The sequence below is a fragment of the Anomalospiza imberbis genome, chromosome 3 (assembly GCF_031753505.1).
Source record: "Anomalospiza imberbis isolate Cuckoo-Finch-1a 21T00152 chromosome 3, ASM3175350v1, whole genome shotgun sequence".
Taxonomy (NCBI): domain Eukaryota; kingdom Metazoa; phylum Chordata; class Aves; order Passeriformes; family Viduidae; genus Anomalospiza; species Anomalospiza imberbis.
The window spans coordinates 61778138-61804046 of NC_089683.1; the positions used below are offsets into that span (position 1 = coordinate 61778138).

The 25909-nt window shown below is 40.9% G+C and overlaps 1 protein-coding gene and 1 long non-coding RNA gene across 3 annotated transcripts in view; one reads left to right on the top strand and one right to left on the bottom strand.

Annotated features, from left to right (window-relative positions):
* The window catches only part of EZR (ezrin), a 36938-nt gene that overhangs the window by 2064 nt on the left and 8965 nt on the right, over nucleotides 1-25909 (bottom strand). For both annotated transcript variants that reach the window (XM_068184709.1, XM_068184708.1), the window contains exons 2-11: nucleotides 17038-17121; nucleotides 12018-12113; nucleotides 10947-11221; nucleotides 10061-10144; nucleotides 9259-9405; nucleotides 5807-5903; nucleotides 3177-3340; nucleotides 2127-2257; nucleotides 1281-1441; nucleotides 911-1003 (exon numbers count right to left, since the gene is read on the bottom strand). In XM_068184709.1, coding sequence (XP_068040810.1) covers nucleotides 911-1003; nucleotides 1281-1441; nucleotides 2127-2257; nucleotides 3177-3340; nucleotides 5807-5903; nucleotides 9259-9405; nucleotides 10061-10144; nucleotides 10947-11221; nucleotides 12018-12113; nucleotides 17038-17121 — 1332 coding nt within the window. The remainder of the gene's footprint in view (nucleotides 1-910; nucleotides 1004-1280; nucleotides 1442-2126; nucleotides 2258-3176; nucleotides 3341-5806; nucleotides 5904-9258; nucleotides 9406-10060; nucleotides 10145-10946; nucleotides 11222-12017; nucleotides 12114-17037; nucleotides 17122-25909) is intronic.
* On the top strand, nucleotides 15081-19749 carry LOC137470904 (uncharacterized). The gene is made up of 4 exons (XR_010997302.1): nucleotides 15081-15213; nucleotides 15328-15482; nucleotides 18527-18742; nucleotides 19525-19749. It is a non-coding gene; the product is annotated as an uncharacterized lncRNA (long non-coding RNA).

Here is a 25909-nt window from a genome sequence, read left to right on the forward strand (position 1 = left end):
TGGGAAAAAAGTGAAAAATATTTAAAATGCATTTCTTGCTTTAAATCAGCTTAATGAACACTTAAATGCTTATCTTATAAGTTTTTTTTTCCATCTACTTGAAAACCAAGAGAGAATTAAATGTCTGCAACTGATGGTACTCCACAGAGAATTTTTTTTTTTTTTGTTAGGGATGCCATCATCATTAGCCACTGTGTAATGTGCAGGGGGTCTGAACAAAGAATATTCTTTCAATAAAACAACCCAGGAAAAAGCTCTATGGAAAGCTACAGTTATTGTCATTCTGTTCTCCATTTGAAGAGCTGTAGGCCAGTGACACACCAGTTCCACAGAGTAAGAATTTGGGAATCTAATTTGGCATTTTTAGCGCAATTACACACCAGGCAGTCACCTTCCCTGCTGCTGCAGTGGTTCTGCCCTCCCATGTGTCTTACAGTGCACTGGGAGCACCAGCACTCAGTGTGGTTTTAGTGCAGCAGTTTATTAAACTCTCCTGCTCCAGGTACCAGGAAGCCACTGACAACAGCGCATGCTCCTCAAAACAGATACATGCAGTGTGGCTACATTTGCAGCATCTTCTCTTGACTGATGTAATGTTTTCAGATATTATATCATGGATTACATGCATCATTTATTCATGTGCCCCTTTCTCTCCAAGTCTCCAGGACAATTATCGCATTTTTAAGTTTTATACAGGTTTTCATTCTGACTTTTGATTGAAGGGTTGCTGGAAGAAAGGTGTGTTTGCAGATGTATTGCACATTCAAGTTTGCACATTACAAGTTTGGTCTTTTTCACTGCTGTACAGATGTTTGCTTCCACATGTTTGAGAAGTCACACCAGGCTAAGAATGACAGTATGCTCTGCTTAAGCACAAAACTTTAGAGCAACTTGTAAAGCAGATACTCACTCTGATTTGCCACTCTTCAACTTCACTCTCTTTACGCTTCCTTGCCTCTTCAAGAAGTGCTATCTTGGCTGTATACTCTGCAAGCTCTGTAGCCTGTTGAGTAATAAAATGGGAATTACAAGGACTCTTAGAAAAAACACCAACCCAGTCAAAAAAAAATCAAACACAATAAAAAATACTGTTAACTCTAATAGATACTGAATAGGAAACTAAGAACTAAAAATTAGATTGCTTTTGATAGAAACCAGTGCCACAATGATGGCCCAGTACCTCACTGCACTATGTTTTTCCCTGGACATGATGGCTTTGTTGTACTCAAGGGCACAGTAATATGCTTGTGTATCTTGTTCTCAAAATAACTGAGTCTTACCAGCTGTTCCTGGCTCTTTATCTGGTCCATAGTTTGTCTCTCCAACTCTTCCTTGGCCTGCAGAGCTGCCAAACGGTCAGCTTCCAGGCGTTCTGCCTCCTCCTGGGCCCGTTTCCTCTCCTCCTCCAGCTGAATGGCTCTTTGGATCTGATCTGACAGCTCTGCAAAGAGACAGATCATTGTGATCAGTCCACAAGTCTGGTCAAAGCCAAGGAACTTCAGTCTCTTAGGTAAATGCAGAAGTTGTGACAGGACTTTACTCCAGCTCAGAATACTCCCTTCACTGTGCTCCTCAAAGTAATTATTTGCATAATACACCAAGTAACTGGATTCAGAAGTAGTCAGATGCACATTGTAATTAAATCTTCTGCAAGATGTTTGCATTGAAGTCAGTAAGACTGACATGACTCTGCTGCCATTAATTGACAGTTTGCTGCATGGACCAGATGTCGCTGCCTCCAATGTGTTCTTATGTGCATTGAAACAGAAGCTTCCATTTCATTGGAAAGATTTGTTCCCAAAATACTTTTTCTGTTGGGAGTTAGTAAAAAGTACTTGAGGGCTGGACTCTTGCTCACTGCTGGAAGAGGCTGTGCTACTGAAATCCTCCTGGCAACATGGGTAAACAGAGTTCCCGCCCTTCAGTTTCCAAACAAAATCTGCAGATTTTATGCTACTTTCATACTTTGGATGCACATCTGCATATTTAGCTGTATAGGCAGACATTAGTAAGACTTGCCAAGTGATCCCGGTGTCACCAGATTTAGGCAAGGCATGGGTAGCAACCCGTACAACCCCTCTATGGAGCACAATACGTGGTCTGGTCTGCCACAACAAATACTTTACCTTTCTCTGCTTTCTGAGTCTTCACTTCATACTCTTGTAGCCTCACCAGCAGCTCCTCCTTCTCCCTCAGCATTTGCTCTTTCTCCCTCTCAATTGTCTCTCTCCTCTTCTTTTCATCTTCTAGTTGTTTCCTGTTAGAAACACATTTCATGCTGGAAGCTCACTTTCAGACCCAAGCTACTGCCAGACAAGAAAGCTGGCTAGGAATCTCTCCAGGCAGCTCAGTGGGAAAGTGGCTGCCATAAAACAGGAGCCAGAAGACAGAAATAGGCTGTTCCTTCATCTCTTCAGAATTTTTGCTCTGTTTTAGATACCCCATTTCATAAAAGCATTTATATTTTTGTTGGTTGCCACAGGAACTTAGGATACCAATAGCTGCTAGACAGAGAAGAAAAACAGGACTTGTACTGCAAGGCAGAAGAGGTGTAACTTTGTTACTTCTGCCATATGGAAAGTTAAGGAGGTGTGAAAACAACAGCACTGAGGGAATTGAGAAAAACCACAAGTTCAGGAGAAAAGCATCATGATTTCTTGAATCATAAGCAACCTGCAGCCAGTGGTGGAATTGCTATTCCTTTTTCCTTGACTGTAAGATATCTCCCAGTTCCTTCTGTCTTTACAGTGTACACATATATGCTCCCTGTGAAGGCTTCCCCTTACTCCCAACCATTCCATGGCCCGGCACATAAATCAGGTGCCAACACTCCAGAGTCAGGAAAACCCTTCTCTAGGTGCACACCACCACACCAGAGCCTGCTGTACCTTTACTTGTACATTTTCTTGCAGCTCTTGAGGCTGCAGCCAGGACAGTTGACTGTGTGGGCACAGGGCCAAGCAGGAAAAGTAACACAGTCCCACTGCAGAACCCCCGGATCCCTGCCCATACTCCAGAGCTCCAGGGCCACACGTGTTCCTCCTGAGCCTGGGATCGCTCAGGGCCTTGGGCATGTTACTGACCCCTGCCCGGGGATACAGCTGCTTGCTGAACCCTGGCACTTTGGTGTCATTTATTTCTGCCGTGCCACATCAGCTGCCTGTATCCATGCCCACCTTTCCAGTTGTTTCTGGTGCTTCTCCTCCCGGGCCTGGGCTTTCATCTGCTGCACCTCAATGGTGTCGGGCTTCCTGCGCCGCATGTACAGTTCATGGTTGCCCATGCAGAGCTGCAGGATCCTCTTGTTAATTCTCAGACGAGGGGCATAAAACACAAAGTCCTAGGAGAGAGACACCAAAGTCAGTTTTTTCCAAACACTCTTTCTCCTCCCAGCTAACTGCAGACAGAACATCTTGTCAATAAATTAATTCTAATCCAGACATACATGCAAGGCCATTTAAACAGAGTAGTAGGGACTGCAAATATCATCTGAAGCCAAAACTATTGTGATTTACAGTCTCCATTTAAAGTCTATATAGAATGTGCAAGTTACTCTTCTAGATAAAGCATCTTTTAGAGAAAATCCCAGATAGATGAAGTCTCATTTAAATGGAGATTATTAGATGTTGCAGAAGGTTCTGGGTTGGCAGGTAAACATCTGGGCAACACACAGATGTAGTGTCGTGTAGTTTTTCAGTTTGCAGTTTTCTGACCGAAAGACAGAGCACAAACTACAAATGTAACTTTTGTAGAATTTCTTGATCTATCTGAATCAACATTCAAGGCCCCACATATTTTTTCAGAGAAAAATGCCTTTCAATATAATTCTTTTCTGTTCCATGGCATTTCCTAGTTAAGTTGACCTAGGCTGTTACAAGAGTGTCAAATAAAAAGTAATTTTTTAACCACCATCCACATGGGTTATTTGTAATATCAGCTTGCAGGCAGTAACAAAACACACAATATTCTAAAATTCCTGGTTCAGTAAAAAGGACATTCCCAGATTTCTTTTTACCTGTCTTATAATCAGACTTTTACAGAAACTGTAAATCAGACTAGCTCTTCTAGAAGAACACCAGCTAAGGAAAGGATACAGAGGGCCCAAGTTACTTACAAGCTCACTTACATGGAAGTAAATACTGAGGGTATGGATGGTGCTTGCTTTTGTCATTTAAGGCCATAATCAAGGGACACAACATTCAAATACAAATAAAAAATAATTCCTTTTTTTCCTCATCCCCAGCCTACCCCAGATTTCACACAACTGGGAGAACTGGACCTTGATATTTTAAAGATAATGTGCTGAAGATCTTGGAGTATATGGGCAGATTAAGCCCAAAAAATAAGAAAGCTTATCCTTGGAGAGGTGCCACAGGACTCTGTCCTTTACATTACTGTAAATTTAAACACAAGCATATAGAATCCTCCGAATTAAAAGAGAGCTTCCAACCCACAACTTGGGTGGACTAAGTATTTTGCTGTAGTTATAATGCCTGCCTTTTTAAAAGGAGACACAAGCACACAAAAAGACACAGACAACTGCTTGAATATTCAAAATTAGTGCCCAGGTAAATTTTTATTTTAGGCACAGCTTTAAACATACCATCAGCCAGAGGGAAAATAACAACTGACAGGGAAGGAGGAAACATAACTGAGGTTTTCAACGTAACCACCTTTCTGTACCAGCCTTTTGCAAGCCTTCCATTTTAAACTCAGATTTTCTCTTTGGGGAGTGGGTGGCAAGCTGTGATCTGTGTATTGTAATTATGTACAACACATGCAAGAGGCTCTTCTATTGAGAAAAACATGCCTGACAGACCAGCTTTCTGTCTCTGGGGAGTTCTGTTGTTTTCACTAACAGCATTTCCCAAAAAAAGCTCCTCTCCCCCATGTTCTTATCTGGGGGAAGGAAGAAATCCCTGCAGCATGCAGTGCATTAGTATCCTTTAAATTACTGGGAAGATCTTTTTGTGTTAGAGATATTTACAAGCCATCATCCTTTGCCAAAGCCAGACTGCTTATTATTTCTCTGGGCTGTACTTACCCACCAAGGCCAAGTACTGGGGTTGGGGAAGAGCAGAGAAGGTCTTTCTCAACTACTCCAATAATTTCACAAGACTGACAGAATGACATCCACCTATACCAGTTATTCCACCTTACGTTCTCAACAGGTCAAAACAAGTTTCTAATTCCTCACTAAAATAACTCTGAAAACATACTTTTAAGTATTGGAAAGCAACATTCACAGGTAGCTATATTTCAGTTCTACACCAAAGTCATACCCCTGAGATTTACCTTGGTGTTCAAGAAAGTCAATGAACACCATATTTTACTCTGTCAGTAGTGTGGAAGTGAGCAGTGATGGATGGGAAGCCATATGTATCCATGTGTTTTTGCAGTAGCATTTGAACTACTTCTGTAATTTTTTTAATTGGGTAATTTTAAATGAAAAAAACGAAAATAAAATTTACCTATCAGCTTGCATGCACTGGAAGATATGCAGAGAAGACTCAGAGAACTAGCAAAGAGTCTCAAATTTGAGCATGAAGTTACCCAGTTTACTACAAAAAAAAAGGACTCTTCAGTTGTAAAATCCTTATGTTTTTCCACATTATCTATCACTATCAGCCCTTCATTTATGCTGCACAGAAAAAATAGCAGCTCTAAATGCACTCCAAAGACAAATGCTTATTTTGCATCTAGAACATCTGCGGCTTTCTCCTCTCCCAAGACTGCTTTATTTTGAGATGAAACAGTATCAGTTATTCATATGCAGTATCCAGGAGTCCCTTCTAGATATACTTACTGGTGCCTTCTTGTCAATAGGCTTTATAACAAACTTCTTGTCATTGAAAGAGATGTTTCTGATTTCGCTCCAGGGGAACCCAATCTTTGGGGTTAGTCTGGAAAGAAGAAAAACTTGTTTTAAGGGATGATGCAATAAACATTTTTCCCCTATATTGCTTCCAACACACAGACTTGGTGGAATGCAATGTTTCACAAAGCTTTCCCAAAAGAGAGAAGACAGTAATTGAACAAAAATACCACAGGGAGTAGGAAAAGAAGCCCAGTAACCTCTCTTACTGAGTCTCTTCTCATTTTCATCAGCCACCCTACTGACCTTTGGCTATGTAACAGGGATGGACTCTACTGAAGGCACATGCACAGCTGCTTTTAAGCTTGTTTCTTTTAACTCTGGGCCCAAAATCCACAGCATGCAGACTTTATGTGCAGTGCTTCCCTGCTCAGGCCTCTCACACATCATGGGAGGCATAAGCCAGAGTAACTGAGCTGCTCCCCACACCTTAGAGCACTCACAGGCAAACCTACCCTGCTGTGTTACAGCTAGCCCAATCACCTTCATGCTGCCTTCACTCTCAAGTGCTGGACAGGCACCATTGGTGGGAGAAGATTTATTTTCTTTTGTTTCACAGAATGGGCCTTGTTGGAAGGGACACAGAGGATCATCTGGTCCAACCTCCCTGCTCTAGCAGGGTCATCCCAGAGCACGAGGCACAGAATTGCATCCTGAATACCTCCAGTCAGAGAGACTCCACAGCCTCTCTGGGCAATCTGCTCCAGTGCATGGTCACCTGTACACTAAAGAAGTTCTTCCTTACACTGAGGTGGAACTTCCTGTGCATCAGTGCCTGTTCCTTGCCCCACTGCTCAGCACCACTGAGAGGAGCCTGGCTCCATCCTCTTGACACCCTCCCTTCAGATACCTCCTCCCCTAGATTACAGGCAAGATTAGGAACAAAGGGCCCTGTTCTTTCCTTCCATACAAACTGCTCTTTCAGCCCGTCCCATGAGTCACCAAGAGGAACTTTACTCGCTGGTCATGCAGTGAGCTGTGCCACGTGGCTCCTCACTATTGAAAAGCTCCCCTATGAAGCAAAGGGCAAGATTCAGACTCCCAGCTCTTCCTCTCTGCTGAGGAGTCCAGGTCTGTTGATTTGTTTGAAATTTTTCTATATGACTCACTAAACACTTGAGATTTTCCTCTGCCTTAATTACTCCAGAGTCTTGCATACAAAAAGCACCCAGTTTGTCATGAGATCAAATGTTTCCGAGCCATTCCAACACTTCACCTTCACATACCTGATCAGCTCTGCAGCGAGTTCTAACATCGCAAGGACTTGTGCATTTGACTATAATAAAGTCCTTTTATTATCCCAACCAAATATATTATATTTACTATCACATTATTATTCTTTTATTCTTCTCCTAGCAAGGGAGGGTATAGTCTCTAGAGATAGCTGTTAATGATTAAGAATTGTGTCTTATGTAAAAAATAATAGCAACAAGTAATCTTCTTGTTATTCTCTAACCCCTCCAACATGTGTCTCTGTCACAATTATTCTTGCAAATTATTTGGAGGCACAAGTATTTAATGTTTAGCACTTACAAAAATGTTTCATCACAGTGGACCACTGAAATTCTGTAAGAATTCTATTGAGCACATTGATTAAAGAAAAAAAAGAGCAATTTTGGGAGGAGTTTCACTCATTGTCAAAGATATGGAAAGCTACTACATTGAAAGATTTTGCTGGATCCAAGCACAAAAAAACCCCTTGCTTCATTTAAATTCAGACATCAAGAATAAAATTCACCCTCTTCAGAACTAGCCACTCCCTAACCTCTAACTCAACTGTAAGGTTATGTAACAGTGTGTGTGTGTGTAATATTAAGAACTGTAAAGAAAATTATTTGATTAGACTAAGATTAACTAATTACTCCAGCCTCCATTACATTAGTACAAGTGCTTAAATCCTAGATAACACAGTATGACAGACAACTAAAATAATTCACTCATTACTAAGTTCTACTGCAGATCCTTCCCTTTAATGCAAGAAAAATAAAAGCTTGAATATACTTAGAAACAGGACATTGACATACACTGCAGTATAGAGGCTCACACACCTACAGCCTCATTTTCCTCATGTTTAACTTCAACAATGAAATCTCTTCTTGTTCATCTCTGCCCTCAGTCCCCAAACTTTGCACCTACAAACCAGAGGTGCCATACACATTACTATTTTTCCAGTCCCCACATCTGTTGGAAAGACTTAATTATATAGTGGCAAGAGTTACAGCAGAAATAAGCAGTTTATTCCAGCACTGTATTTGTTTTGCAAACGCTCTTGATAGGTCTTCACAGTCAATGGCTACACTCTGATTTCTGCAGCTCGAAAAACCTGTTTGTGTGACCATGGTTACATAGCAAGACCAGTCATTCAAGACTGAAGTATTACATGAGCGAAACTACTTTTCTTTCAAGTGACACTCCTTGTTTTCTGGGTGACAGCCCATATTAGCATTGCAGAAAAGACTGCCTTTCTCTTTGCCTTATCAACAGAAGATGCAAAGACTTCCAATTAATATTTGGGTTGCATTCAAAGTTTTTTGGAGGCAAAGATGTAGAACAGGTGAAATCCATTCTGTATTTCAATGATAGTCTGTTACAGATTAGTCACATGAAACAAAGATTTGAAACATTGAGGAGAGGAAAAGAAAGCAGTCTTGACAGCAATGCTCTGTTGAAAAAATATCTATTTTAACTCCCTTCAATCCTTCAGTTGCAGAGTATTAGGAGAGACTAGCAGGCTTAGACACAGCTGTTCTCACCTTCTTATTATGTTTATTTATAGATGTAGTCTATCATTTCCCACCTACTATCCAATTAATAATGGCTCTGCCTTTACCAGAAGGGCTGATTAAAACTATGCATACTTCAGTAAGCCCTCATTTAATTCCTTGTTCACAGTAACTATATAGGTTAGCCTGTACCTGGGTTCTGGGTGTCACCCAGGTTTGCTTTTGTGTCTACCCCATAATCTGCCTTTTTCAGAACCGGGCACCTGCACATACATCCATCATTAACTTCAGGATAGGAGTTTCCTTAGGTGTCTGAACACTGCAGATAACCTTAGCCTAGCCATGTTCTCATGTTGTGGCCACTGATGGCAAACCTGGTGACCTGGCTCAAGGAAAAGCCTGGTAAACTCCTCAGTTCAGGATTCAGCTCCACCACTGTGCATGATTGTGAAGATGGCATTGTACAACTGACATCTCTATACAGCAGGTAGTGTTAGCAGGCCAGGAAAGACATGAAAGCACAAGTGACATGAAAGCCCATTTCCTAGCTTCACCTACTCATCCAAAATTGGAACACAAGCATTCCTGTAAATGAGGACTGTCCCATACCAGCCCTCTTTGGAAGATCAGAGGCCAAAAAAAAAAAAAAAAAAGCCTTACTTATCGTCCTTTTCATAGATGTTGAGCCCCAAGGCATCGACCCCCAACCAAAGGTCGGTTCCTTTCTTATTCTTGATTTCAAAGTAGTTGATTCCATACATCTCCAGGTCTTGGGCAATCTTCAGGTATTCCAGCATGGCATTCTCTCTGATTGAGAGAGGAAGCAGTCAGATAAATGAGAAACCAACATCTGCTCAGAAAACACAAAAATCTCAGAAGAAAAAAAAAATTCCTAAACTTCACTTCAAACATAGAGGTTAAAACTGAACATTCACCATTCAGGATTCACTTTATGTTATGTTATGTTATCATAACTTTAAGTTATGATATCACATCTACGAGCACACACACATAATATTCCCATACACCAATCCCTAGGATTTCCAGACAGAAAATCAGCAACATTCACCTCTCTCAGCACTCATCCTTGTCTCAGGGAACAGTGAGTACGAAAGGTCTAGGATCTGAATTTTCCCCATCTGTCAATGCAAATGCTTCAATGACTGTAAGGTTTGACACACACCTTCACTCTTTTTACCACTCAAAGCTATCACTAATACAATGTGCACAGGTCCAAGATCTTCAGGAAGCCACACTGTTCTCAGCACCAGAACAAAATATACTACTGTGCTTTACCATGTGATTCAATACTGAACTAAAAAATACACACCAGGAGTAGGCTCACACAGGCAACTCAGAGTCTAAACCACAGACTAACAAAACCATGTTGTAGAAATGCAAACTTAAGGTAACCTAACAAACAGCAAGATGATCAGCCCAAGGACCAACACAAAACACTCACTTGAGCATGCCACTGTGCTCAGCGTGCCACACCTGGATCCGTTCTTCCCACTGCTCTCTGGAGAGTTTATGCTGGTCCATCACCCTACACAAGGAAACAGATACCAACAAGATTAGATGTCCTGCAGCATCCACTGATGGTGATCTTTGCTATAGTCTTACTCTCACCCTGGTGGAAGCCTTACTATAGCCAAAAGGAAAACCCTACTCAGCCCAAAGATGTTCTCTTTGAGAACAGCAGAGCAATTCTGAATGAGCAACAACCCTCTGCAAAGCCTTTCTGGTCACTGACCAGACTCATGAGAGGTATAAGCAAAACTCTGCAAACAAATCACACACACACTGTAGACACCAGGGGATTACAGCAAAGCAAAAACTGGTGCAATCCCAGGAATGAGACATTGCTGCAGTGTCATCAGAAAGGGTAAACAGAAGCCATTGGTGTGATAACATCCACTGATCCTGTGTGGGGATGGACTGTGTAGCTGCAAGACGTGCTTTCTACATGGAAGCTTTTTAGGACTGTACAATAGGATTAAGGACACACAACCCTACCTTCTTCAAGAATGTCGTTCTCGACTTAATGCTGCTCTTTTCTTCTTAAAGAGGAAACATTCATACTGCCACAGTTATCAGCATGGCAGCAGTGTTTAAGATATAAAAGCTGAACACGAAACTATATTTCCTCTCTAACCAACCCAACCCAAGGAGAAGCAAAAACATACTCAAATATGACAGGTAGAAATAAAATAAGGAAAAACCACAATTATATACAAATCAATTAAGGAAAAAAAAACCAAATATACTTTTAAATAAAACTCATAACATTTAAATAGAATTCAAATTTTAAAAAATTTAAAAGAGACTGCATCAGCCAATTCCTTCACCTTTGGGGGATCAGACGCTCTGAATTGAGGTATCCAGGCTTGTGCACCTCTTTGTTGTAATCTCCAAATTTGGCCTGCACAGCATAGGAGCCAAGAAGTACTGCTGTTTCAGGAGGACAGTAGATCTCATCACTGAGGATCCCTTCCTTCACCTGCAGGAAGAACAGCTTCTGCGTGATGTCCTGAATCAGCTCTTCGGACACATCCTCTGGGAAGAACTTGGCACGGAATCTGAACTGGAGGGGATTTTCCTTTCTGATTTCTTGAGCAGAAACCTGAGGACAGAGGTGACACCACAACTGAGCAGGTGGTTTATTGCAAACAATAGAATAGATTGCTTTTAGACAGAAAAAAGAATTTGGGGTATTTGCCGTAAGAGGGGAGTGACTGGCAACTCTTTAGTGGAATGCCTTAATTCTGGCAGCTTACTGATAGGAGAGAACATGAGGGAGATGCATTATGTTTTCCAACTAAGCCAGTTAAATCCTGTTTGTACAGCAAACACTGGTCACTGGAGAATGATTTACTGTGCTGTACCAGATGGCAAACCCACCTAGTACTGCGTGTGTCTGACAGAGAACAGCCCCCTGACATTAAATAGGTGTGTCACTGACTGCTGCATCAAGAAAAGCAGTTCATGTCCTCATAAGAGCTGGGAATACAAAAAACAGGAGTATATCAGAGGCATCAGCACTTGACTGCCCAGCTTGGAAGTGCCTCTTCTCCAATTAGCACACCACTGATCCTGCACAGGCAGGGCCTAAGCCCATCATCAGCCCAGGTGCTCCTCCAGTCACAGAAAGTGCAGTTGCTTCCTCCCAACAAAGTACAGCATCAAGGTGCTGCTGCACATCTGGCAAATGCTTCCTGCAACTCGGAGAATGAAAGGGCTTCTACCATGCCACAACTCACCTATGGAGATCACAATGTTATCTCTAAAAACAATCCTGGAATTATGAAAATTAGGGCACAATCAACAACAAGCACAAGGTGTATAAAGTTGCAGCCAATAACACATCAGGACACATAAAGCTTTAACCTTTGGCCAGCAATTAGCCCAAAGTCTGTTACCTTTTTATCAAGCTTCAGCCAAGTTTGGAATCCTTTGTTGTCCACATACTGAAGACCAAAGTACCACACTTCTCGCAAACCTATGGTTTTAACCACCTGCAACAGAAAGGTAAAAAAGAAAAAGCTATTGCAGGAAAAACTTTACTTGAGATCCAGGTATCCTTGAGTCCCACATCACCTGCAATGGGTGCAGGCAACAGCCTAAACCTACTCACTTGGTATCTCTTAATTTCACCTTATAGATGACGATGATAGCGTAGGCTAAGATACTTGTCCCTCCCAGTTTCTAGAAGATGATGATCTTGGGGAAAGCAGGTGAGACAAACAGCAAATGACAGGCCACCAACTGCTAGACTGATACCTAGGCAGCAGGTGAGATTTCTGCTTGCTTTTATCTACTGACCCATCTTAAAACTGTACTTAGTGAAGCAGATGAGTTATGTTACCAAAGTTTTTGGTGGGATGGTATCTAATGGTATTAGTACTAACTACAACTAGTTAGCAGTATTAATGGCTCAAGTGACCTTGTCTGCCAGTCACCAGAGACTATTCCTTCTAGAAGAAGCAACTGAGAGGTGCTTCACACCACTGCTGTGAGGCTCTGAGAGTTAAAACAAGATGTAAGTATTCTCAGTCAAGGTTATTATTTTTTAAACTCCCCAAAAGGCTGAGTTTATGAAAGACAAAAATACGTCAATGCCCCCACATTAGGACAAGTTTCATTTCATATACTATAAATGCTAACCAGCTGAAAGACACAGAAACACCATCCGTTGACTGGATGGTGCACTTACTAGAAAAGCAGTCCTGTTTGGACATGTTACATTTCCTCATTGGAGCACAGAGCAAACAAGTCCATGACCTTCACCTACTCTTGACAGCTTGTTCTTATAGCCAATTGCTTGGCTGCCAGCTCATCTACCTGTAAAGCTGTGCTCTAGACACAGCCAAAATCTGCAAAGATCTATTACCTACATAGCTGGATCACTTCCGTTGTGTTATTTGCAGAGTAGCCCCTCAAAATGTGATGTAGGCACCGCTACCGAGAGCTCAACTGAGTGGAAGGCAAGAAGTATTTAAAACCACTTAGTGAGTTAGGGAAGTGTGACAGACTTGGGAATGTGCAGTTACATGTGCTTCAACAAGTCTAAGACCTCAACCAAGGATCTGTTTCACCTCCACATTTACGGTACGGCTGGAGACACTCTGGCTGGAGAGCAGACTTGAGAGAAACAATGTCATGTTAGCTAAGACTAACTAGAGTTTATCAAAAAGACAATAAAACCCACCAATCCAAACAAACAAAAAACCCAAACCCCATGTCCTTTTAAAAGAAGAGCTGGGCTCTGTAAATAATTCAGCTTTTACTTGACTAAAATTCCTTTTCCCTCATCCCACAAACTGGCTTGTTTCATCATGGAAGAGACAAGTTTTCTGACAGCTGGATATATTTTTATGAAGTCTAACAGAAAACCAGGGGTATGTTGAGTATGGTACTTCCTGTTGCACAAAAGAATGTTGCAACTTTGTTAAAATAAAAGTTGCATAAATCAAGCAGTTATCAGGTCATTATCTCTGAATGTCTCTTATAAGAGAAAAAGTACACTTCCTATAAATAGAGTTAGAAAGCTTTCATATATCATGACCCCTCAAATTCCTCCCAAAACCTAAAAGCAAGGAAGGAGAAAGCAATGAGCTAAACTTCATAATTTGACTGAGTTTCAATGCAAAGAACAAAGTATGTTTTAGCCTGTACTGGGAAATGCTTTGTAAACTTCCTCCATGGCAAAACACGGAAGAAACAAGAAACGAGGCATTATATACAAGATGAGAGACACCTCCTCTGCTTCCTCAAATGCATGAAGCCGCAAATCTTGAGTCTTCCCGTTCCATCCAGTTATGCATTCACTTCCAGAAAATGCCAGTTACACTCTCCTCTGTTTTAATTTCTTTTACTCATGGTCAGGAGGGCACATGACTACCTGGGAGATACTCCAGCCAGCTGCAGAGCCCACTGGGTTGGTTCTTGGGACACCTCAGACTTCACTGCAGCATAAACTCTGCACAGGACTGGCTTGAGTGGAGAGGATCTTAATAGTCACAGGTTTCCACTATTTTCCCTCTCCTGTAAAAGGAGCTATAATACACCTTACATGCAGGATACAGTTGTGCTAGCAAAGCCTAGCTCTGCTAGCTGACAACCAGGCCAAGAAATCACCTCGTAGTTTTAAAAATAGCTTGCTTCTTCAAAACCCCCACAGTGGTTCTGCAGTTCCAGTTGGGCCACTTCCCATACCTGTGAAAACCTGTTGCCTCCACAGGCTTTATCTGAGTGTAAACTCCACCCGAGATAAGGGCCTAGTGAAAGGCTTGCTGAACAGAACTGAAGAGAGAATGTATGGTCTTCACCTTTTCTGGTTTTGTGCTGCACAGTTCTACCTCATCCTTCCCTTGATAAGCAGAAGTATCCCCCAACAAGGTATGAAATATGGATAAGAATTTCCAATCACAGGTTTTAAACCCATACCAGTGGATGTAAGGAGAAAATCTCCATGAGGAGTAGGTCTATCCCAATCGTGCACTAAGCATTCTTCAGAAATGCCAAAGTACCCAGACAGCAAGCTAAAATAGAAGTATCTTGAATCTGAAACATCCTGCCTTTTCCATGTTCTCAGGACTTTGAGCTTCTCAGCTGAAATCAGAGAAAGTAGTTTCTCTTCTGCCAGAGAGATGACCCTGACTCTAAACAGATGTAAGCATTAGTTTATAATATTAAGCATTTATAATATTAAGCATTAGCATTATATGGAGGAGGGAAGTACTTGTTGAATGCTTGTCATAAGGACATACTTACAGTCTAATCTAAAGCATTGCTTTTAAAAACCTGGCTTTAAGCAATTTGGATTTTTGTATGATGGAGATAAAATCCAATTTCTCTCTTTTGGATTAACATGAAAGGGCCAGGGACAGAAGTTACTCTGATGCCATGGTGATCAGCACGAATGGAATCATAGAATGGCCTGGGTTGGAAGGGACCTTTAAGATCATCTAGCTCCACCCCCCTGCCATGCACAGGGACACCTTCCACTAGACCAGATTGCTCAGAGTTCCATCGAAGCAGGCCTTGTACACTTCCAGGATTGGGGCATCCACAGCTTCTCTGGGCAACCTGTTCCAGTTCCTCACCACCAACACAGTAAAGAATTTCTTCCTTATATCTAATCTAAACCTTCTTCTTTCACTTTGAATCCATCCCCCTTGCCCTGTCACTTCATGCCCTTGAAAATAGTCTCTCTCCAACTTCTTTTAGGGTTCTTTTCAGGTACTGGAAGGCTGCAGTTAGGTCATCCCAAAGCCTTCTCTTCTCCAGGCTGAAAAATCCCAATTCTCAGCCTTTCCTCATAGGAGAGGTGATCCATCTCCCTAATCAACTTGGCGACTCTCCTCTGGAAGATCGAGCAGCAGGTATTGGTTCCATAAAAATGCAGGTTTCAAATGCATTTCAGCAAATTTCCAGTCACCGAATCAGAATATTCTGAGTTGGAAGGGACCCACAAGGATCATCGAGCTCAACTCTAAAATGAATGAACTATATGGGGATTGAATCCTTGGCCTCTGTGTTCAATGAGTACTTGACATTTATCCCACATCAGTAGTAATCAAAAGGAATTAGATTTAATAAACAAGCTGGAGTACTTGGTTTTGTACTGTGAAGTTCTGCAGTGATTAGTATTTGATTTCATTCTTTCATTCCTTTCAAGAACTCACTAAAAGCTTTTTTCCTGTTTGTTTGTTAGGGGTTTGGAATTTCGTTTATTTTTTAACTGGTTTGTTGGTTGTTTGTTTTGGGGTTTTTTTGGATTTTCTTTCTAAGTACTTCTCAATGCACAATTGCCATAAGGCCTAGCAAGTTCTAGTTAACTCACTGAAACAAGAAATTGTATCAACAATACCTCAGAAGGAATGAACGCTGTTTAGCCAGTACTGCCTACTTGAGTAGCACTAGCTATTGAAGTACAACCACCCTTAGCTATCAAGGTTAGTGGGTACAAGGGCAGCAGTGCAAATAACAGTTTGTGAACATGTTAAAATGTGTGACTGAAGTCTGCATAGACCAATTCTTATTCTTCAGGTCTACAGGAAAAATGTCTAGAAGCAAATATTTTCTTTTTTTCTTTTGAGTTGCAGAGCAGTAAGTAAATGTTTTTCTCCTAAAACCTAGGCCTTGCTTCAGTTCTATAACAGCAAACTAGTTAAGTCGTTATTAACAAAGTTTCACAAATAGCACACAGTTTTTTAGTTGTCTTTATCTGATCTTTGCAGGTCCATCTTCAAACAGACCTGTATATTGTTAAAGCAGTAACAGGAAGAATAACAGTACAGGAGGAGAGTGTTGGCCACTGAAGCCCTCCACTTCCCTGAGAATCCCTGAAGGCAGGCTGCACTGATCTCTGCTCCATCCTGCTGCGCAGGGGCTTCTTACAAGGCACGTTGTCTGTAAATGCTGCAGAGAGATCACAAACTCTTTCTGTTTTTCCAGTATTTTGACAAACTCAAACACTTGTGGTAAGTGGCTCCTCAAACCCAGCATTTGAATGAATGCAGCCATGCTAATGGCCTCATCAGCCACCTGAAGACCTGATTCCAGACAGTTTTATGCACAAGAGAAACATTTCAACCTTAGAAGTTAAGAACTATGTAAGAGCTAAGCAGTACTTCAAAGCAAGAGGTACATTTTTACATGCTACCTATGCTGTCTAGATATTTTAGATCCCTTGTGACAGTTCATCATCCAACATGCTAGGAAGACAGGTTTCACTGGAACATAACGTACCTGCAAGGGTTTTTGCTTTTTTCTTTTACTGTGATGGAATTTAGAGATCTTAGTTCAGACTGAGGCCGTTTGATTAGAAGGTAGAGAGAAGAAAGATAGGTTTGGAATCCAGTCTTAAGAAAATACTATAGTCCAAAACATACTCCAAAATTAAACAACAAAAGCCCACACCAACCCTTCACTGACCTGGTCAAACAGCTGTTTGCCTGTAGTGTTTGGCTGGATGGCAAACTCCAGCTCTGCATCCATAGTAACAACTCGAACGTTGATCTAAGGAAAAAAACAAAAAGCATTGTTTAAGATGCATTGAAAGTTACTTCTAGGTGTTAACAGAATACTTTGTGTACAAGAGCCTCCACGCTTTGATGCACTCCTGTAACCTCTACAATAAACACACTTAAGCCTCAATTAGAATCGTGTTATCACACCAGCAAACTTAATTGGAGCACTCATTCGGCTGTTTTAACCAAATTGCTCCACAGGTTTTCCTACTCAACACAGGATTGGACAGATCTTCTGGTTCAACAGGAGGGTATTTTAGACCTGAGCCTTTCCAGGCCTAAACCCTCTTGGAGTAAGAGCTACTGTGGGTGCACAGTACAGCCGCCTGCAAGCCATCCCTTGGATTACGAAAGGCCCTAATGACTAAATTAAATTTAAGACTTATAATTTAACTTCCATTTATATTAGAGCTGGAATTAATCTGAGGTTTTAAAGGCAAAAGGCTGCAGATTATTCTTACAAAGCGATCAGCATTAACCTGATAAACGTTCATTCTTTCCCTCATAAAAATCTATTCAGCACATAAAAACAGCGGTAACAGGTACTGAATGATACTACAGGGCAGGAGTTCAATAAGCTCTTGCTGTCAGTGAAGAAACAACATAACCAGATTTACTGCAATGGCACTAGACTGCAAGACAGAGGTTACTACTGAATGCAGAAGGCAAGAGTGTTTAATGACTAGAAAAAGTCTATTAGCAGTTAATCAGGATGCAAAAGCAGCAACTAATCTTACAGGGAATGGCATAAGGACCAGTAAAATGGCAAATTGGGAAAGGATTATCTTCAACTGTTCTGACTACAGCTTGCAATATTATACTACTTTTCAAAAAACCCAACAATCCCAAAAGAAATGTAAAAAACCCAAACATGTATGATTGTGTATTATAGTTATGCTACATGGTCAGGCAACATGTAAGGTACTGGCAGATGAGATTTCATGACAATTTCCCAACAATTTGTAAATGCCACATTACAGAAAGCCAAGGCTAAGAGACCAGGAGATCCTGGCATACATCTGTAGAAATGAGAGGTAAAAGAGGTAGGAGAGGAATAGAATTACTCACTACAAAGCTTTGGTCTTCAGCAGTTCCTAGCAACTTAATTATGTATGTTTAAACTGTAGGATAAAAGTCAGGTGTAACAATGTTACAACTAACACAGAACTGTGAATAAAACAAGTTGCTTCAGCTAGCTTTAGTAAAATATATTACAAAGATTTGCACTTCTTTTTCAGTGAGACACTGAATATTTAACCAACCTTCTTTACTTTAATGGTGGACCTGGCAATGTTAGGTTAATGGCTGAACTTGATCTTACAGGTATTTTCCAAACTAAATGATTCTATGAAGGCATCGAGTATCTTTATAGATATTTTACTCCCACATTACAGAAGATCCTCCCAAAGAAAGATGGCTGAAGGCACTTTCCAAGTCACAGGACCCCAGAACTACGGCTGAAGGCACTTTCCAAGTCACAGGACCCCAGAACTAAACTAGAGAAGATGACTTAGTGACGACACTTTCAAGCTGTGTTCTTAAAGCACTGTCCTTTAAATTAGGACTTTAAAAAATTTCTTTAAATGCAAGATGGAAGAACAAGCAAGACGGTAAAAGGAGTTCTTGGAAAACCTAACTGTAGCATTTGCGATCACAACAGAGCACGTAGTTATGCTTAAGGTTTTCTTCCTGTGCCTTAAGAACCAAAGGTTTCCCAAGAAAAGAACCAAAGGTTTCCCAAGAAATGTTTCCAGCGTAGGAAGGGAGGGGAAGTTCAGATATCAAATTCTCTGGAACAGCAAGTCTGCAATTCAAAGATGTGACCTTAAAAAACACCTGTTGCTTAATCCGTCTCAACAATAAATCCCTAATCATACTCTAATCCCTTTCTACCCACTTCAAGAAAACATATGCTCATCGTCTTAGTTTTGTGCTGAGCAAGTTATTTGTACTTCTGGCTGAAACACTATAGAAGTGTAAAATAAGTATCACTTTACAAGCTAAAGAACTTAAAAGGAGGTACTTCTCACCCTTACCAGAAAACCTGCAGAATGCTGGCTGAGTACAAAATTCCAGCTCGTACCAGTATGTATTTTCCTCTATCTCTCCTTAGTGGTTTTCTGCTAGTAAAAAAAGTTAAACTCCCTAGTCTTGTTTTACTACAACCCTCAAAGACTGTAGGATCAGCTATATAAGTGAGCTATTTAGTGCATTTAGCTGCTACGTATTTCAAGAATTATTTTAGTATTAAGACCGAAAATTGTAGTCATCTGCTTTTCCACTTCAATCATTTAAAGCCAGAAGCACACAGGAACATGACTACTTAGTTATCCAAAAAGCTTTCAAGGGCACTTGGGGCCTGCAGTAAAGGTTAATTTCTGTGTTCTTTAAGGGCTGCATAACCAACAGGACAAAGACGAATTTCCCTGGTGCCCTCAGACAAACTGCCAGCCACATGACAGGCAGATCAAGAAGAGACCTTCTGTCCCTTCAATGAGTTGATGACTGCCTGGGAATATCCTGAGTCTCCTTCCTGCCCTATTAAGCTCTCCTGCTTCTCATCTCCAAACCTTAGCCTTGACTTCAAGAACATAATGATTTTAACAGTGTTTCTAAATGGATGTCCTACAACCATTCCATACAAGATTTTAGCCACAGAGAAACTCATATTAAAGTAGCAAACAGAGCTTAACCCACATGAAACCCTAGTTTAGACAGCCTGAAGAAACCTTGATGTCTGCTACACCAAGAGTTGATCAGTTTGGCATTCAGCTCAGACCAGATGGATCTCCCCGTGGCACCAAGATGATTAAATCAACACCTAATGTAGTAACCAATTCAGGTATTGTTGGGGAGGAAAATAACCAATAACTCAAACTAATTTCCATGAGCAACAAAAAGAGGAAGACACAGTTAGGACAAATTTCACAAGTCAAGTCCTGTTCACCCTGACTAGGCAAGGCATATCCTTCATACGATCCTACCAAATCCTGGCAGTAATCCAGGACAAGGTTGAAGCCATAACCAAAATGAAAACAGCTTTTCACTTTTAAGAGCACAAGGGTGTGGAGAGAAGAGAACAGCATATGGCTGTTATACATGAAATAAGGGTTATATTAAAAACTATGTGCTTTTATGCACAAAACACACTAAAAATCCTGGACAGTAAGATGTGACTTCTTTCTTGATAGGCCAATGTCATAACACTTTATTATTCTGGGAGTTGAAAATAGATTATATTTAAGGTCCTTTCCAACCTTAACTATTTAATAATTCTACTTTTATGTCTGAGGCTAACACACTTAAAATGATAAATAAGGCCTTTAAGGTTTGCTTGGGCATACAAAAACGTTACAGAACACAAGTTTTTCCTCTTCCCCTGTCTTAGGATGTATAAAATTGCTAACAAATTTGATCCAGAAGGGAAAAAGGATGCTGTTGAAAAGGCAATGCCATTTACATTAAAAGGAAAAACTCTCCATGCAGCTGAAGAATTTAGTTCATGGAAAGACTGAACACCAGTTCCATGACTTCATACTGGACTGTAGTGTTAGCTATCTTACCAATTTGAACAAGAGAATAGAAGATGAAGGCCAGAGCTAGAAAGAACTTCAGAGTACAGTTTAAATTATTGTAACACTATGGAAAGCAATGGTAGTTAGAACAGAATCTTCTGTGCTTTAGCCTTGCCCTTAAGTCATGCATTTGTTTCTTTTGTTGTCAATAAAACAACACCTTTTCTAATGCTAAGTCAGTAGATCAATCTCTGGAGCAGGTGCAGCCTTTCAGAGTCTATGCACATCAGTAGAAGTAACTTGAAACATTAAAGTGTCATTTGAAAAACATTCAGAAAACACTCTCTTAAGGAGGCAACTATCTTAGAGTTGCACCATGTAGAAGAATCAAGACCTAGATAGGAACCCAAGAAGACATTGCCTCTTCAACCCCATCCTCTCACAAACACCCAGTTTTCAGGCGTGGTGGACACTATGAACACACAGCTGCAGTTTTTTCTAACATTGGATTCTTGAACACCTTGGTGCAGAATCAGTATCTGATTGCAGGCAACATGGTATCTTTGAAGTTAACCATCACTCTGCTGATACTGCAGCTCCATTGAAAAACATCCCGCACTAAAGGGAAAAGGGCAGGGAGAACAGGGAGAAAAACCCACAGCTCTCAGATACATCATGCTATTGTGGATATTTTGCACCCTGATGCATGTAATCTAATAGTTCATTTGCATAATAAAATAGTTCAGGGAAACCATGAAGTTGTGCAAGTAATTTAAATAAGACCATACAATTTAATTTCAGTAAATATGTATGATAAAGGGCACTAAATACCAACTTTTACCCATTAACACAGGACAAACCGGTATTTAACTGTGTCACTTGTCATTATCATTAGGCAGGTCTGAATGCCTTAGACAATGCTTAGGAATGTTTTCTTCTTCTTTCCAAGGAGGAAGAAAGACCAGAGTCTCCTAAACAGCAGGTTTCCAAGCACGGTATCTTTCCAAGTGGTGGCAATTGGCAGTGGAGAAACCTAGATAGGCATGCCTTGTTTATTCAGTCACTGGATGTCTGGAAATCCCAGGAGTCACTGGTACATTTAAGCAAATCAGCCACATTTTGAACTGCTGTACTGCACAGCACATTCTATGAAAAACAGTGTGCAGAGCTGTTAAGCCTTCTTGCACACACACAGACTATAGGGATACGGACTTGCTTCTTGCTTATGCTGAAGAAATACAGAAGTCTTAACAAGGAGGACGCAGTGGCCTTAATAATAGTATTAAGAAAGTAGTAGCATTAATTCTCACTTCTGCAGGTCTACTCTTTTACCAGGCAAGCAGCAACTACTAATGAAATAAATAATAGGCAAGCTTCTTGGCCTGGGCTGCAATGCATCTGCAAGGACAAAGTAATCTCATTTTGACCTTAGCAACCAGAGCTGTTCATAGACGTGTGTAGTGATTAAGCATCTTGTAATAGGAAAAACAACTTCATGCAGCAGCATCAGAAGGGCAATGAAACTGCTCTCTATTCTCGCACATTCCATTCAGTAGTGTTCACTGGTTCCAGGTCCAACAACAAAGAAAGATATTGTCCTAACTGATGGAGTAACTGTTGTCCCAGCTCCCGGAAACTGTTATGGGAAAATTTTCAACTTTGAGGACGGAAAAAAATCCTAGCAGCTTCAGAGCTCAGAGCTGATCTGCTAACACTTCAGTATCTGTATTCTTCTGTACTCCACAAGTTACTTAAATCAACAGGTAATGGTTCAGAGACTGTGCAGAGAAGACAACTCCGAGAAGGTAAGTGGCACAAACAACACAGAAGCAACTGCAGAAATATTAGTTCAATTTATGGTATACTTAAGAATGTACTTTAGGAACACCAGCATATCAAGAACACAACACTTGGAGACAATTCTGTTTCTTCTCTGACAGAATAACCTGCCTGATGGATCAAATAAAATCTAATAACATATTTGATGTGGTGCCATACAACACAGATTTGGCATACAACAAATCTGAGCCATGCGAAATTACAACCAAATAAGTTGTGCACCTACATTCTCCACAGCTTCTTTCAGAGCAGGAGACAAATGTCATGAATATCAAGCAAATGATCAATTCCATTTGCTGCTGTAAGATTGCCAAAACACAGCTTCCCTCTCAGCTGGGCTCAGCACCTTCATCTTGCTGGATCTATGGCAGGGACACATATTCTGACCTTTTCCTGTCAAGCCATGGTCTTGAAAAGGGGATATAAGTGTGGTGGGATTGAGGGAATAAGAAAAAGTTTTCTCGGAGTCCCTGGAAGATGGAATGCACTTACAAGATCATGAACAGCACCTAGTCAAGAACAAATAAGTCTTTTGGGAGGACAGCACTGGAATTCAAAGCTGTTGGTAGGTCTGAAAAATAGCTACAAGTGTTACACTTGCAGAGGTGAGAATGGATAAGAGGCAGAGATGAACAAATTACAGGCTTGCAAACAATGGGCTACAGCAGGACTGTAGACAAGGATGTGGTTTATTATAATCCCCAGAAAAACACCACATTTCCTGGTGTGATGCTATTACATGGAGGGCAAAATTACACTCTTGAGTGTATTTGTCACCAGAAGCATTACAGAAGGTGACTATTCTGTTCTGCCTGCCTGATGACTTGCTAGATGGAATGCTGTCACCCAAATCTGAATGCTTCTTTTGGAAAGTCTACACTGATCTACAGGTTAAGTGTTTCTGGGTTGGTTGCCAGTTGGGTTTTTTTTAAATCTGTGTGTGTTTGGGGCTTTTTATTTGTTTGTGGTGGTTTTCTGTTTGTTTCAAACTAGATTTTATTTTTGAACATGTCAGTGATCCCTTTCCAAATGGGAGTTGTCTGAAACATGACATGTTTTATATAGAAGACTATAAAAACTTCCAAACCCACAGGGAGAAAACCAGCAAAAAGCCCTCTTATTGCAGGCTGGGTAACATGACAAGAAACAATAATTGCTGAAGTGGTAAGATATTATGATACTACATAGCCACTTCCATGCAGCCTTCAGAAAACACAGGTCCAAGTCCTTCCCACTGCTACATTTTTAAGATTTAAAGGATGTCCGAGAACCTGAAATAAGAAGGCAAATGACGCTCACCATTTCTCTTCTGGGGGAAGGAGAATCTGATTCGTATGAGAATGGGAAAGAACTGCACAGCCCAGCAATGAAGAAAGCCTTTCAAGGGCTCCTTCCCTGCTCCCATGGCAGAACCTTCCATGCACTGCCTGCCTAACATGGAGCATTTCAGAGAGGACAGTGGCAGCACAGCACAGCATAGCAGCCATGAGCCTTCCCTTACAAAATGGGAAGCAGTTTGCTGACAAGGAAGAAAAGAGCCTCAGCGACTCACAAAATAGGAATAGGAGATAGCCTCACTGGCATCCCCTTGGCTGACAAGGCAAGCTGGTTGCACCCATTTGACTGACCCAGTTTCTCAGCATACCATGCTAAATCACAATACCCCTCTGTGAACTGAAGGACGTGTTCCACTTCAGATCTCATTGTGTTAAACATTGCTTCCTCATTGCAAATAAATGGGAACATTAAGTCACGTTCCAATGGGATTCCTCAGAGTCTATGAAGCAGTTAGGTATTGCTGCATTTGCAACAGGTAAAATTAGAGCTGAGTAGGCTGGTCTTTGTCCTTAAAACCTTGCTTACCTTCCCAGGAGAGGGAGAAATACCACTGAGGTTAAATTGAGTTGTATATAATAATTTATAATCTAGTAGTTACTTTAAAATTATTCAGTACGATTGTTAGCCTTAACTACTAGTCAGCTTTAATGCAACAGCTTGCAGAATCATATTTTTGGGGGTACTAGTCCTCAATATTTAAGGAGCAATAGCTGTATCAGTTATACTTAACTGAAATTTTTTAAGCTTAGTCAAGGCAATAGGAACCCAGGTATTTACTCTCATGTATGGTGAAAAACACTTATGACAGTTTTTCGGAGGAGAAATAAAGTACTTTGCGGGGAAGCCAAGAAAAATTTTGGAGTGAAATCTGAAAGCTAGACTTCTGGATGAAGTGGTGGGAGGGGGGTTCATGTGAGCAGGAAAACCTTCAATACCCAGATGTGAAGAGTCATCCAGAAATTCCAGTTTTAACAAAGTGGGTGGAATTTTCAGAATGAACTTCCCCCTCCCTGCCTACAAACAAACAGGTCACAAGACAGCAAATCCATGGAGTTCAGTATTGCAGCCATGTCACTTAACTCTTCTTTGTAATAAAGCATGAAACTGTCCTTATAATTAAACATGAACATAATCCTAGAGTGCAAATTCAAACTTTTTTATGTTGAGATGTGCAGAAGATACAAACTAAATTACATGCCTATCTCCATTCCTTTAATGAAGGCTTGCTATCTCTTCTGTCAGCATGTAATAACTGCATAGTAGGCATCTGCGTGAAAAGTCAAGAAGCAGCCATGGCTGCAATTCAGTTTTTTATCTTAGGTCAAGCAATAACACTTTGCATGCCAAAAGATCATGAAGATTTCATGCAGGTGTGGCAGGTGCAAGTGACAGTACATCTGTGATAGCCCTGGCTCTCAAATGCCTAGGCCCCAGACAGACTACCAGGATTCTCCACCTCTGGTCAGCTCTGTACAGTTAACAATAACTGCTCAGTGAAATAAAACCAAGCAAACACTCTTCCTAGGGAAAAAAAAAAAAAAAAAAAAGAAAAAAAAAAGTAAATCTTTCTCCAGTCACTGAAGATTCACCCCAACTCTTTCCTAACAAGCAAACAGCATCATTCTGTCTCAAGCCAGGAACAAGTTGAAAAACTGAGAGACAGAGGCCTATCTAAAACTTTAAAATTCTTATGTTCTGGCAAGACATAAAGCAATGCAGAGTAAGTCTGAAAGGCCCCAGGATACTGCCCTTGAACAAAGCCCTGTACACTTAAGGAGCCCAGGTGTTTTTCATGCAAAACACTTGCCCTCACTCTATGTGAGGGATGTAAGAATGATTTACTTTGAACACGATATTACAAAGAAGCAGGAGGGTTTATGGTGTTTCATTGAAATACATTAATGTTCACTTTAAAGACTCTCTGATGCTGTATAATACTCCATTACATTTTCAGAATATCTGTGTACAAGCAGCAGTCTGTTCTTTAAAGGAGGAACACACAGCCAGTGACAACAGGCTCAACATAGCACCACTGCCTGGATGTGTCACTTGCCCTCAATGGATGCTAGGATGGATTTAGGAACA